This window comes from Leuresthes tenuis, unplaced genomic scaffold, assembly GCF_036924035.1.
Source record: "Leuresthes tenuis unplaced genomic scaffold, fLeuTen1.0.hap1 SCAF_7, whole genome shotgun sequence".
Lineage (NCBI taxonomy): Eukaryota > Metazoa > Chordata > Actinopteri > Atheriniformes > Atherinopsidae > Leuresthes > Leuresthes tenuis.
In genome coordinates, this window is record NW_027325361.1 from 25054250 (window position 1) to 25069656 (window position 15407).

Consider the following 15407-nt stretch of genomic DNA (forward strand, 5'->3'; position numbering starts at 1 on the left):
GAGTCATTATGTCACTGAATGCGCAGTAGCAAAAGTTGAGAGAAATAAAGCAACGAGGAGAAACACTTAAAGACGAAAATGATCAATTTTAAAAAACATTCATTTTATTAGTCACTATAAATGTTTTATTGGAATAATGTTATTATGTAATTGTTGGTCCGATAGCAAAGTTAACCTAAAAATCATTTGTGACGTGATAGTAAGATCAAGTTCTGTTTGTTCGCACCCAACTTGTGGTTTAGACCACAGTCTCATCTCTGAGCACCAAGCAAGGTCAGTGGGTCACCAAATCAAGTGCTGAAAGCAGCAGGGATTATGACAAACAGATGTTTCTCTGGTTGACAAATCTTCTGCTGGGTGTGGTGGTGTGTGTGTGTGTGTGGGGGGGGGGGTATGGGTAGTATGAGTGAGAGAGTTTGAAAAGAGTTTAAAAAGCTGCGGGGGAGGGTTGCCATAGTCATGCATAGAAATTGAAGGCTGGGAAAAAAAAAACAAAAAAAACAGCTATAACCCAAATATCACTGAACCCAGTTCTAATCGAGGGCTTGACTTGGGTGTGCCTTGCAAGACCGGTTAGTATGGTTTAAAACTACCAGCTAATGGTGGTGATCTCTGGAAGAATCCCAACTGACAGCATGTGTGTCTGGGCTTGTACTAGTCACAGTGGGATACACATTGTAATGGCCTTGCAAACGCGATATAGCCCTGGCTAATATACATTTTAAAGCTCTGCACAGCAGTGGCCGCTTTCGCACGTATGTGAGGGGACATTTCAAAAGATCTTTAATGTCTTTCTCAACTTTAGTTGCAGATTTTCTTTCTCCCCCACTACTTAAAAACCTGGTTAAAGAACACACCTGTGGGCAGCTGGTAGCAGCATGTGTTGCCAGATAAGAACTTTGTCCTGGTAATCAGGATCAAGTGTTTTACAGTGTGCCTTCTGTTCAGGTCTGCTGTGTAACCTAGATGCTTTCCAGACTCGGCTTCCAAAACAAAGGCAACGGCAAGAATAAACTATAAACAAATTTTAAAAAACTGGTGGGTCGTCCTTAGCTGGTAGCCGATTACTCCCAGCAGACTTTCAAATGGCGACCAGACCCGTAACAGTAACCAGATCAATAAAGTGCAGAGCAAAGGACTGTTTGTAAAATAAGGCACGGAGACTGGACTGTTCAAACACTTCAGTGTATAGAAGGACAGTGTGAGTGCTTTCAATGACGAAACCAAAACGTGCTTCTTAGCTACAGGGGTTGCAATGACAAACAAGTGACCTCATTTTATTAGCATGTGCGTGAAACAGAAGCCAAACTCTACTTCATCCATTACGTGGACAGCCACACGTTTTTGCTGTTCCAAACTACGCTCATCTAAAGCCCTGTTTGCACTGGTAAAAAAAAACCTGCCAACATCTGGCTTTTGAGTGCATTGAGAAGAGTTAGTCAACATTCACTCCCATGTCAAATGACCCTGTAGTCACAGCAGGTTTTAATCGGCTCCAGCTTGGCATTAGAAGCTCAAGATTTGGGTGTACGTGCCAATTCTCACTGAGGATGCTGAGGGGCAACAAAAACAGAGAACAGATACGGAGAAACAAAGAAACATGTCTACCAGGTTCTCGCATGGAGGTTCTATAGATAACTCCTTGGCATAATTACATCAAATCGATCCATTTCTTTCCTTTTTAATTTTCAAAAACTTTTAGTCAAGACAGCTGGAAGCTTTTGCTGTGTGTACCAGGCCGGTCAAACCAGTTAACAGTCGAGTTATTATTGAGCACAGCTAGCAAGATAAAGGTAATAGCATCCCTTATGTTGTCAAAGTGACAAGCCTGTTCTCTGGGAGGTAGAGATTTACTGGACCAGTAAGTTTTAGCCCACAGAGTACTGATGATGAACCCGCTACTGCACGCAATAGGAAGGGGTTTAATCGGCTAGTTTTAGCAGCTGCACCCATATTTACAAATAATAATAAAATCCAAATATGCCAGTTTTGGTGCAATAAGGTACAATCTATCACTTTATGTAAAAACATTAAAGAGACAATGACACGTTGTTTGTCTCTCACCACCGTCCATCTATGTATGAATAGTATAAAGATTAAAGAGCAATGACACACAGCCACTGATTTACACAAGCTCTATCATCTTTCGCCAATAAAATAATCTAATCTTTCTGCAACAGCACAGGGGTTGAAATTCCAAGGCAAAACTTTCAGCGAGGCTTGACTGCTGAGTGCGTCCCCTCCCCCACCTCAAACTTTGCTCTGGCCATGACTGCTCCCTCTGAACTGCTCTTTTAACACCAGAAACTGTTCCCCTACTTCTCCCCCCTCTTTTCTACTCACTTTGTTGTCAACCTTGCTATTTATGTGCTTGTTTGCTAACACTAAAGCAAAGGCCTGCCCGATTTCCCTCCCACCACGGCTGCATTTTCACACAGCTAGGTTTCACCCCCCCCCCCAACCCATTTTGCGAGTTTTGAGCTGGACGTTAAGACCAGCGAAGGGCCTGGATAAAAGAAGCCTGTGTTTCCCTGCACCGACAGGCCTTCCTCCCTGTCCACAAACCACAAGGCCTAGCTTTCTCCTGTGCTGGCTGTGGGAGGAGCCTGTGCATAAGAGCCATGCAAGCAAATGTCCGCTGGATGAGCCATGCCAGGTCAACAGATCAAAGAACATGCTCTATGATTTGATTTGTCTAATTAAGAATAAAATAAAAATTCTACTGACCTATGACATTGTATGTTTTTACCTCTGTATCACAGGGGATTCAATTTTTAAGTAATTACAAACTGAAACCGTAAGAAAGACAAAAAATGCTGCCCTGCAACTGTCCCATATGTGCATGATGATCCACCTAATAGTCAAGTGCGTTCACATAAAACGAGAGAGAAAAAAATAAATGATTGTGTTAGTCTGATCAAGAAATAATTCACTCACATATTTGAATAACAATAACTTTATCAAATCGTGGGATCAGCATGTGTAAATGAAATGCTCCTCACACAAATAACCAAACCAAAAAAATGTTTTGAGCCACAGACACTTCTGTCTGTGCAGATGTGGCGCAAAACCTATATTTCTAAAATGAATAATAGGCTGTAATAGTGATGGAGTGATTTTCGATCAGATCGTCTATATCGGCAATCGTACGGTATCTTGGACATTTTCTCATACAGGGCAGCAGTGTGGGACATGCTTCAGCCAATAACTCAATTACCCTCCCTGTCATGTGTACTGGGACAAGGTTGGTTGTCCAATGAAATGGCCAAGTTGAGCTGTAACCGTAGCTGGACCCAACTGTGCGAGTACACGCAACTGTGCCGAATGAGTGACAACATATAGTATGAGATTAGATTGTACACCGCTGTACAGTATACGATATTTGGGTTGCTGAGCAACAGAAGTCCCACAATGAGGAGTGGTAGTTACTTCATGGCCACAACCACTGCAAACACTCCACACTGCAATTTTGTATCTATATTTGCATTCAGGCTCCATGAGGACAAACCTACAGTTGAGTATAAAAGTTGTACTGCTTAATTTGTTTATTTTTAAAATAACCTTTAGTCAAATAACCACGGAAGTTCTTTTGAATGAAAATGACGGTCAGCTCTGTCTGATGTATTTGACTATGCAGCCGTTCAGCACATAGAGATAAATACTATTCTACCACCAACCCACAGCTACTCTGAATGAATGAATAGAAATATGTAGCACTGACGATTAACAACACAGCCTCTCAGAGGGCCATCTTGTTCTTGGCCAACTGTAGTCTGCTTGACAACAAGACTGCCGTCATTCTCCTTTTACAGCTATGTATTTCTGTCTGGCACCTCCTGCCAACACCAGAGCTTCGCTGCACTTGTCATACCAAGTTCTATGGACACTAAGGGAAGAATATTTTCTGAAAACTTACACAAGCAGAAAAAGATCTTCACATTATTTTTTCTGTGGACTAAACAACACAGGTGACTACCCCCATACGATATTAAACTTCTATCTGCTTAGCTTAAGGCTTTGAAACAACATACGGTGCATAAGATTATGAAATGTCTGTCTCAGCAGTGCTCCCGAACTGCATCTGCCAGAACAGTTATTGTTGTGGCTGCACAGGACTTACGACAGATATAGGGCAGTATAAATACACCACCTATTCTAACACAATTTGCAGCTGCCAGATCCAGTATTATTCTTCTCAATCAATTGGCCACTGAATTGGGTATTTAATCACCGTGCCGACACCGCATGGTTATTCTTCTGTCCACAGGAAATGGCAGGAAACACGCTCTGATATAGTGGCTTCCTTATTGCTTCCTATTTGCCTGGATTACTCCTTCTGCAACTTGCCAAGTAAAAACAGGAGAGGAGTGCAACATCGCGGATCATAAAAGCCACTGTTAATCTTAAAATAGGCTGGTTCTCAAAAGTTATCTTTGTGAAAACAATACAATTACTGGCAATCATTTTGACAAGAATGTGCATGCTTGCTAATGTATTTCACCAAAATCTTTCCTAAAAACTAATCAGCAGAAACCAGCCAGTAACTAGATTGTGTAAAGAATAAAGAAAAACTACCAGTTCTAATAACATTACTTAGGCGTAGAGCAGAAATCACAGCCAAGAAACTTAAACGTGCCCTGGTGATTTACACTAAGTTGCCCTAATAAGAAGCCCTAAGAAGGAAGGGATTTCAGCACCAAAGCCATATGGCAGCTGTCACCAACCCAAGCGGGGTAACCAAGGACTGTAAGCTGACATGGTGCCTGCTGTGTAAGAAACACCAGTTTATCCCAGAGTAAACAAAAGAGGATGAAGGAAAACCAATGACGCTGTGCAACAGTTGAAACTTACGTCCATGTCAAAGAACTCCTGGGAGTCGTCCAGCCCATATACACGGATCTGCATGCCTCGCCCATGGGTTTTGCTCCCGCTGACCATGTTGCCACTGAGGCTCTGGCCCGGCTCCAGAGTGCTGATGCCAGCATTGAACTGGGCTCCCAGCCGTGTGCCGGGGGTCTGCAGGACCCGATATGAGCCCTCTATTTCCCCCATGACTCCTCAGAGCCGCTGACTCCTGCAATATACAGTAATTACATTAAATCAATGCAAAGAACGAAAACACAACGAAGCGGTGGAAACATCCCCTTTTTCAAATTTCTGGTGTTTGACCAGTTTAACTGGAGGTTTGCATGCTTCATGTCTGAAGCAGTTTGTGGACATGTGAGAATCATTCATACACACGTAACACACAGAGCTGACATATGTAGGATCAGCAGCCAATAATTACAAAAGCCATTACTATGGTATCCGATGGACTCTACAATAGGTTGAAGCTTTGCAGAAACAACGGCCTGAAATATGAAAAGAAACAACGTCGTACAGAATTAGCATTTTTCTTTCTTTTTGGGGGCTAAAGTTGCGGGCAACGCATATATATTCGTCAGTATGAAAAGTTAATTAAATAAAAAATACAAACATTACATAGGCACATATAAATAACTAAGGTGAGGTTTATTTTCGTTTTGATTACCAGAACTACGAATTTACAACCATACCGACGAGTAGCGAACCGAAGTTTAAATCCTAAACTGAGTTTTTACTCAAATAAAAAGTAACCAAATTGGAAGAAAATACGAAAATGTTCCTGTAAGACAATGTTAAACTTACCGTTTTGCCCAAAATAACACAAAACGCTAAAAGTTTGTAACACCGAGTAGGTCACTACTCCAGTCCATGGTCCTCGTCACCGAAACGAGTGCGCACTCACACTACTTTGTCATTGGCTGAAACAGTCTCGTTCGTCTTACTATTGGTTCAGATGTGGGCACAGATAGTAGACTGTGGAGCGAGCGAAGATTTACCTTCGTTGACTTTAAATAGATTTCATGGATGGAGAAAAAAACAAAAACATGTCACTCTGTAAAACACATAGCTTTAACTCATAGAACCTCGAGGAAAACTATTGTAAAAGCAACCCGAGTTTACCGTGTCACTGAGACAAAATAAAAAGCTTGTTTTTCCAAACTAGTTCTGGGGTGACGTTATGGATTTGTCTCACATATAGAAACTGGGCTACAGTGTTCCACATGCAGATTACATTAAATGGTCACAAGTTTCTCCTTAACTGTCCAAATATAGAAACACATTTCTCAAAACATTTGTATCACGTGCTCGCGCGTGTCACGAGCATCCAATACAGTCTATGTCTTTTAACATAGGTGGATCACATTATTCCTGAAAAACTAAGGAACCAGACCCAGATCAAAAGCAAGATTCAAACGACTGCGATCAGAACAAGTGGCCCTTTTCACTTTATGACAGAGCTCCCCCTGCTGGTCTCAGCGGAGCAATAAGCAAAGTTGCGATATTTGAAAAATGCAAAATTAAGTGTTCAAGTATAATATTTTCCCCCAATAAGTTTTTAATGACATTATCTATAACACTGAAAATTTTGATCTGGCAGTGCAGGTGTCAATGCAGAGAAAAATTTGGACTGTTGGATACATGTCCCTCACTGAATATGGGGTTTATTTATTAGGAGGAGCTTATTTATTAATGTATTTTTCATAGGTTTTCCCATACATCACATTTGTGTATTTGACAGAAGGAAAAGTAAAAAACACATATACATTTTAAAGTAATTCATTAATAGGTTATGTATTAATGAAACAGTATAACTATACTGAAAATGTTATAAGCTTAAACTGTTTTTGACCAGCTAATTGATTTTTAATGCTAAGAAATCAAGGAGTAGAGCTTTTCCAGCATGCAGTAGAAGTCACGGGCCATTCACAAGGCTATGTATCTGTTTACAGTAAGTCCACATCAAGCATTTTTACTCGTCCAACTCTTGTGCGTGGTTGCCATTGTGACTGAATGTTGTTGCTTAAATGTCCCATTCTTAATTTCCTTATTTTTTTGTGTCAATGTGAAGCATGTCATTGCGAAATTAAGTTAATGCCTAAATAGAGTAATAATGGATAGAACCTGGCTTGACTGACTTGGCTGTTCTCCAAGGTATCTTTTGATCTGCATTCATTATCCTCAAAGAGGCCAGGACCACCTCACAGCACCCATGTGTAATGAAATTAGCCGGACAGATGGTTTTGTAATAGTCTGTGACTGTTGGCTGTGGTTTTCTGTACATAACATGTCTAAAAGGATGAGTGATCATGATAAGATGGACAAAGAAAGAGTGTTGTTGTTGTATTTGATCTAATTTAATACGATTTACTCCGTGTAGATAATCATGTATATCATGAGCTTTCCTGTGTGAATCAGAGATTTAACACCTGCTATCCTTGTAGTGACAATGATAAGAGTTTGAAATATCTAGGTGCTCTCTGTAGTCAACCAGTGACAAAGCAAAAATGGAGGTCTTTCAGAAACTCTCAGCAGAAATATACAAATTATAAGATGTTTCACTGGAAATCACAGAACAAACAGCACTACATGCTTCACCGACCGCTGCCACACTGTAGCATAATGAGCAAACAAATCCTCTTTATGACTGTAAGCGTTACCAAAAAGTTTGTACGCCATTGGGCAAGTGGTATCTCTTAATTTTTTTAAACAAGCGCAAACATTAAACTTGCTAACATAAAAAGTTTGTGCATTGTTTCTTAGGAATGTTTGCACAATTTTGGCAGGTATTGCGGCTTGTAAATGTTTTGTAACCAGCTTTTATCCCGTCCTAGATTAAGGAATTGTCTGTGTTTCTCCCCTATCGATCACCTCAGTTTTTGAGACATTTTTAAAGGATTATTGGATTATGTTCTTGTACATATTGGAATACACTGTTGAAAAATAATGTTTTAAAGTTTGACATACTGGGACACGACAAAAAAAAACAAGTCAAACGACGTGGGCTGTATTGATAATTGGCAATCTTTCTGGAGAAAACCTGGTCTGATTAGGAGAGACGGCATCCATCCCACTTTGGTAGGGGCAGCTCTCATTTCTAGAAATATGGACAAATTTATTAGTCATCCAAAAACATGCCAGCCCAGGGTTGAGACCAGGATGCAGAGATGTTGTCGTGTACACTTCGTAGCTTCCCACCTGCTGCTACCCCCCAAAACCACATAATGACTGTGCCTGCTCCTACACCACCCAAATTAAATAAAGCAATAAACACAAAAGGAGCAAAAAAAAGACACAAAATAGAACTGAACAAAAACATAAAACTAATGAATGTGGTTTGCTGAATATTAGATCTCTCCTTTCCAAGTCTCTGTTAGTGAATGACTTGATCTGTGATCATCATATTGATATATTTTGTCTTACAGAAACCTGGCTGCAGCAGGACGATCATGTTAGCATTAATGAATCAACTCCCTCTGACTATTTAAATGTTCATGTTCCTCCAACCACAGGTAGAGGAGGAGGAGTGGCAGCTATCTTCAGATCAGGCTTACTAATCCAAGATTAGTTTTATCACTTTTGAATCTCTGATTCTCAGTTTTTCTCACCCAAAGTGGAAATCACTAAAACTTCTTCTATTTGTTGTGTATCGTCCACCTGGCCCTTATTCTGAGTTTCTGTCTGAATTTTTATCCCAGTTAGTGCTGAGTACAGATTAAGTCATTGTAGTGACTTTAATATTCATGTAGATGTTGAAAGTGACAGCCTAAATATTAACTTTAATTCTATATTAGATTCAGTTGGATTTTCTCAAAGTGTTCACAGATCTACTCACTGCCTTATAATCATACTCTTGAGCTTGACTATACAGCTTCTGAGAAGACATTTACATATAGAAGGTGTCTCTCAGAGAATACTGTAACCAGATTTAAAGAGTTAATTCCATCATTATTTTCCTCACTGCCATGTGCAGATATGACAGAGGATGGCTACCTAAATTTTACTCCAGCAAAATTTGACTCTCTTGTTGACAGCACTATCAATGCATGCAACACTGGACAATGTTGCCCCTCTGAAAAGGAAGGTAATCAGTCAGAAGAGGTTGGCTCCTGAGTATAATCCACAGCTGCGTGCTTTAAAGTAGACTGCAAGAAAGCTGGAGACACAATGGGGTTCCACTAATTTAGTAGAGTCTCAAATAGTCTTGAAAGATAGTTTAATAACGTACAAGAAAGCCCTTTGTAAAGCTAGAACTGCTTATTGTTCATCATTAATTGAAGAGAATAAGAACAATGGGGGGTATGCTATCATCGGGCGAGAGGCCAGGAAAGGTCGCCACTCCATCACAGGGCCACACAGAGACAAATGAGACAAACAACCATGCACGGTCTCACTCACTCTTAAGGACAATTTTGCCATGTTTTTGGATGGTGGGAGCAAGACCGAGTACCCGGAGAGATACGCATGCACGGGGAGAACATGCAAACTCCACACAGAAAAGTTCCAGGTGGGGATCAAACCTGGAACCCTCTTGCTGTGAGGTGACAGTGTTAACCACCACACCACCGTGCAGCCTGTAATCAAACCTTTATAGCTGATTATCAATCTCCCTTTTATGCCTAAAGTTATATGGTTGATATAGCAGGAGGAATGTTATATTCATATCTGACTTTAGCTAACTGGTCCCTCTAATTGCATGACACTTACCAGCCTGTCACTCAAACACAGCAGCCTATATAAGCAGGCTTTGGCTGCAATTGGTTTGTGTGCTCTCAGCTCTAGTCTCCACTCGCTTCCTGGTTGTCTACCCTCTGACATTGCTGCAGGTATGGTTTGGTGCTCCTGCAGCTCTGTTCTTCTTGTAAACTGAAGTAAATTTGCTTAATGTAGCTGGCCAAGGCGAAACAGCAGCTGAATTATCCAGTGGTAAGTTTGGTTGTAATTATGGAGGAAGAGTTGCAAGAACTCTGGGAGTTGGTTGCGCAACTGAAGGCAGATAATGAGAGGCTTCTAGTCCCGACCCTAGTGTTGCACACTCTGCCTTGCCCGCACAACCCATTGCATATTTTATTTATTTTTTTATTTTTTAAAAGGGTAGTTCAGGTATGGGGTTAGGTGACCAGTTTGAGGAGGTGCATGAGGACATGGCACAAGTCTACATCTGATCAGGCGTTCGTTTTGTTTGATCACCTTGGTGAGGTGCCTGGGAAGAGATAAAATATCGCTCTAGAGAACAAAAGGAAGACCCAGCTAGGATAATTGCTGCACTGCAGGAATCATATGGATGTTCGGAGTCCTATATAACTTTGCAGGAGTCATTTTTCTCTAGACAGCAACAAGAAGGGGAGACTTTGCTAGAATTTTCACTTGCTTTAATGGCCCTCATGGAAAAGGTACAACAGAGTGTACCTACTAATCTGCCAAATGCAGAAATGTTATTGAGGGACCAGTTTGTAGAGCAAGTCTTAGACGGTGCTCTCTGACGTGAGTTAAAGCAGTTGGTATGCAGGCGACCAACTCTTACTATGCTTGATGTCAGGGTTGAAGCAATTGGATGGGAGCGTGAGAGTCTTCCATGCGGCACAAGGGCCCGAAGTGACTCTGTCCCTTCCACCATAGGCCTTCAGAATGCAATCCAGGGTCGTGCACATAAGGTGGTTAATTTCACTCAAATGTCTGAGCTGGGTGAGATGCGTGAAGTTTAAAATGCCAGCAAGAGCAGCTGAGTCAAAGCATTGCTCTCCTGCAGAGCATTCACCAGCACAATCGGTCTGCACTTACCAGCCCTGTGATATGTAGATGCTGTCGCCAACCTGGACACTTTGCTAGGGAATGTGATTGAGTATGTGTGTCTTCTCATTCCCAGCTGTCTTTACACATTCCCCCTTTCTCTGATCAGCGGTCCAGTTTGGCTTCGGAAAAATAGTGGTCATTAAATTGCAGAGGTAACAAATGCGATTCGCAATTGTTACAAAGAGCTCTTCGAACAGCATGGGCCGGCTTTGTTTGAGTTGTCCTCTGTGCCCCAGATTTCATTCTCCAGGTCTTGCAGGAGGGTCATTGTGCCAGTATAACAACTCACGAATTACGGAGTAATGTTAAGAGCTTAGAGCTAACAAGTCTAAGAGGAGAGCACAAAGGGGTGTTGATGGCAACTGGTCCAAGGAGTATCATCAGAGTTTTTAGGCACTGAAAACCAGACTTACAAATCCACAAGTGCTTGCCTATGCAGACTTTTTCTTGCCCTTCATCCTAGAGATAGATGCAAGTCATGATGGCCTAGGGGCCGTGCTATCCCAGGAGCAAGGAGGCAAGGAAAGGCCCATTGCTTATGCTAGTTGTGGTCTGAGGCCTACTGAGCATAATATGCAGAACTACAGCTCAATGAAACTGGAGTTTTTGGCTCTTAAATGGGCTGTGATGGAAACATTTAGAGAATACTTATTGGGTTCAAAGTGTGTTGTTCACACTGACAACAAGTTTCTGCAAAACTTGGGGCTACAGAACAGTGTTGGGCAGCTCAATTGGCTTCCTTTGATTTTTAGAATTAAGTACAGATCAGGGAAGAAACATAAGAATGCTGATGTTCTTTCCCGCCTGCATCCACCTGGTGGTCACAACATTGAAGCTGTAATTCTGGGGACATCTCTGCCCAGGCCTTTGCAGCAGACTTTGCACCTGAAAACTGTAGCAAGTCAGGCTGCTGTTACTGTTTTGCCCGAGCTTGCACCCCTTGATCTTTTTGCCCTGTTCCTGTCATTCAGGAAGTCAGTGCCTTTTGGAAGGAGAAGCGTCGTCCCAACTTTGAGGAGCGGAAGAGGCTGTCTGAGTTTGGGTTGGTACTGTTTGGAAAGGGAGAACATTGGATTGAAGAGGATTGAGTTTTGTAGTGCAAGGTCTTTTGTCCCAATGGTGCTGAACCTGTGTTGCAGCTATTGTTGCCTGATGCATTGAGAAAAGAGGTTTTGTCCCAGGTTCATCAAGCGTATGGTCATCAAGGCACAGTAAGAACATTGGCACTGTTAAGGTTCCAGTGTTACTGGCCAGGTATGTTTGCCGACGTGGCAAACTGGTATCAGTCATGTGAGCGGTGCCAAGTTGCCAAACATGCCCAACCTCATAGTTTTATGGGACATCTGATGGCATCCCAGCCTTATGAAATTCTGGCCATTGACTACACTGTGCTGGAACCAGCTCGCAATGGATTGGAAAATGTCCTTGCTATGACTGACGTTTTCAGTAAATACACGCTTGCCATTCCCACACGTGACCAGCGTGCCACTACTGTGGCCCAGGTCTTAGTGGCAGACTCCTCACCACATTGAGAAAATAGTTGCAACTCAACTTTGTGATCATTTACACCAAAATAATCTGTTTGAAGAGTTTCAGTCAAGATTCAGAGGGCATCATAGCACAGAAACGGCACTAGTGAAAGTTACAAATAATCTCCTCTTAGCTTCTGGTAGCTGCCTTGTCTGTGCGTGTCCTGTTGGATCTCAGTGCTGAATTTGATACAGTCAATCACAGCATTCTATTACAGAGACTTGAACATGTTATTGGGATTAAAGGAACTGCATTAGGCTGGTTTAAGTCATATTTATCTGATAGATTCCAGTTTGTTATTGTAAATGAAGGCTCTTCATCACATACCAGAGTAAGTCAGGGAGTTCCTCAGGGTTCTGTGCTTGTACCAATTATTTTCACTTTATACATACTTCCATTTGGTAACATTATTAGACAGCATGGCATAAATTTCCATTGCTATGAGGATACTCAGCTGTACTTATCTGTGAAACCAATGGGTAGGTCAAACAACAAGCTTGTTGTGAAGACATAAAGACCTGGATGACTCAGAACTGTCTGCATCAAAATTCAGACAAAACTGAAGTTGTTATTGTTGTCTAGCTCAGTGTTCTTCAATCCTGGTCCTCAAGGCCCACTGCCCTGCATGTTTTCGATGTTTCCCTCCTCCAACACACCTGATTCAAATGAATGGCTCCTTATCAGGCCACTGCAAAGCCTGATACATCGAGCTGATCATTTCAATCAGGTGTGGTGTAGTTGCTCTAGATGGCATTTCCTTGGCTTCTAGTACTACAGTGAGGAACCTTGGAGTTCCCACTGGAGTGAGCTGTCCCACAAATTATCTTAAAAAGCCTTCAGCCGATCCAAAATGCTGCAGCCAGAGTTCTAATGAGATCTAACAGGCGAGATCATATTTCTCCAGTATTAGCTTCTCTTCATTGGCTCCCCGTTAAATTCAGAATAAACTTTAAAACTCTTATTCTCACATATAAAACTCTTAATGACCAAGCTCCATCAAATCTTAAAGATCTCATTGTCAGATATTTCCCATCAGAGCACTTCACTCTCAAACTACAGGTTGACTTGTGGTTCCCAGAGTTTCTAAAAGTAGAATGGGAGGCAGAGCCTTCAGTTATCAGGCCCCTCTCTTGTGGAACCAGCTTCCAGTACATGTCTGGGAAGCAGACACCCTCTCTAACTTTGAAATTAGGCCTAAAACTTTCCTTTTTGTTAAAGCTTGACACAGGTGACCCATAAACATCCCATTGTTAAGCTGCTATAGACCTCTTTTTTTCCCCCTTTTAATTTCTCATATGACATTATGTACATTTGGCATTATTGTTGCCAGTAACTTGTGTTTCCTGTCTCAGCTTGTATCCTTTGAATGGTGTTTGTTGTCCCCTCTTTTCTGTTCTTTCAAACCCCAGCTGGTCGAGGCGGATGGCCACCCTTCCTGAGTCTGGTTCTGCCAGAGGTTTCTTCCTGTTAAAAGGGAATCGTTCCTCTCCACAGTCGCCTCATGCACACTCGGGACTGCAGATTGGACCGAAGAGTTATAGCTAGGAAATGGTTTTTGAATTGGCTATGTATGTATGAATTGGACTGATTTTGAATTTAATTGGATTATGATTACAATGAATTGGACTCTAACTGGCTTGAATTGGACTGCATGATTGAAGTGCCTTGAGATGACATTTGTTGTGATTTGGCACTATGTAAATAAAACTGATTGGAATTAAAAGTGGTCCTTACCGATTCATTAAATTAGGTAAATACAAACTTAACTGAACAAGACATTACACTGTATTATTTTGATTACGGAAAAACTACGCCAAAGTACAGAAGCCGTGCATGAAACTCTAAGTACAGCCTGATTGCTTCCATAGGAACAAAAAGAGAAAAAAAATCCAAAACAGTGTAAGTAGCAGTCAGGTGCTGCCCATCAACCATGCTTGATTAATTGATTAGAGTTGTGAGCTCCTCTATGATAGCAGATGTTTGGGAAGTTTGCTGCTCTGGAGCGTTTGTCAAGTCAAGTCAAATTTATTTATAGCACATTTCATGTACAAAACAATTCATAGTGCTTTACATAAAATAAAAGCATTGCAGCGGGGAGTGGAAGAAGCATTAAAAATACATAAAAGAATATAAGAGTATAAAGAGAATATAAATTACTAAAAACAAGCAACAGTCTCGAGAAGATGCTGTGCAGATTTCATGCATAGATGCATGAGAAAAATGTTTTTAAATTTAAAAATGTATACATTTGGTGACCGTTTAATCTCCACTGGCAGTTTGTTCCACTTGTTTGCAGCATAACAGCTAAATGCTGCTTCTCCGTGTTTTGTCTGGACTCTGGACTGGACCAGCTGACCTGAGTCCTTGGATCTAAGAGCTCTGCTGGGTTGATATTCTCTGAACATATCACAGATGTATTTTGGGCCTAAACCGTTCTGGGATTTATAAACCATCAGTAGGCTTTTAAAATCTATTCTGTGACTGACTGGAAGCCAGTGTAAAGATTTTAAAACTAATGTGATGTGTTCAGATCTCTTAGTCCTGGTTAAAACTCTAGCAGCAGTGTTCTGGATGAGCTGCAGATGTTTCATGCTCTTTTTGGGAAGTCCAGTTAAAAGACCATTACAGTAATCGAGTCTACTGGAGATGAATGTATGGATGAGTTTCTCCCATTCTTTTTGGGAGAGAAAACCTTTAATTCTGTTGATGTTTCTGAGTTGGTAAAAAGCTACCTTGGTGACAGCTTTGATGTGGCTGCTGAAAGTCAGATCTGAGTCTATCAACACTCCAAGGTTATGAACTTGGTTAGTGATTGTAAGGGCCTGAGTCTCAAGATATTTACCAATGCTGACCCTCTTCTCTTTGCTACCAAACAGAATGATCTCAGTTTTGTCTTCATTTATTTGTAGAAAATTCTCTCTCATCCAGGTGTTTATTTCCCCCATAAACACCTGGGTGTGTATGGTAACACAATGCCAAGGAGGAAAGACATCGGCCACGATCTTGGAGAAACTATTATTGCTGTCATTTAAGGTCATAAGGTTATTTGAAGTCCTTTCTTTAGTGAGAAAGATTATTTACAAGTGGAAAACATTTAAAACAGTTGCCAATCCTCCCAGAAGTGGACATCCAAGGAAGTTCCCCCCAAGGTCAGACGGTGTAATGCTCTGAAAAGCTGAAAAAAAAAAAGAACTGCATGTCAGACTCTACAGGCCTCAGTG

General features: G+C 41.4%; 2 protein-coding genes across 2 annotated transcripts in view; one reads left to right on the top strand and one right to left on the bottom strand.

The window, feature by feature from the left end:
• Positions 1–5782, bottom strand: part of farp2 (FERM, RhoGEF and pleckstrin domain protein 2) — a 31989-nt gene extending 26207 nt beyond the window's left edge. The window contains exons 1-2 of the mRNA XM_072390132.1: positions 5668–5782; positions 4852–5074 (exon numbers count right to left, since the gene is read on the bottom strand). Coding sequence (XP_072246233.1) covers positions 4852–5052 — 201 coding nt within the window. The 5' untranslated portion in view covers positions 5053–5074; positions 5668–5782. The remainder of the gene's footprint in view (positions 1–4851; positions 5075–5667) is intronic.
• Positions 1–15407, top strand: part of dtymk (deoxythymidylate kinase (thymidylate kinase)) — a 284610-nt gene that overhangs the window by 47306 nt on the left and 221897 nt on the right. The window lies entirely within an intron of this gene.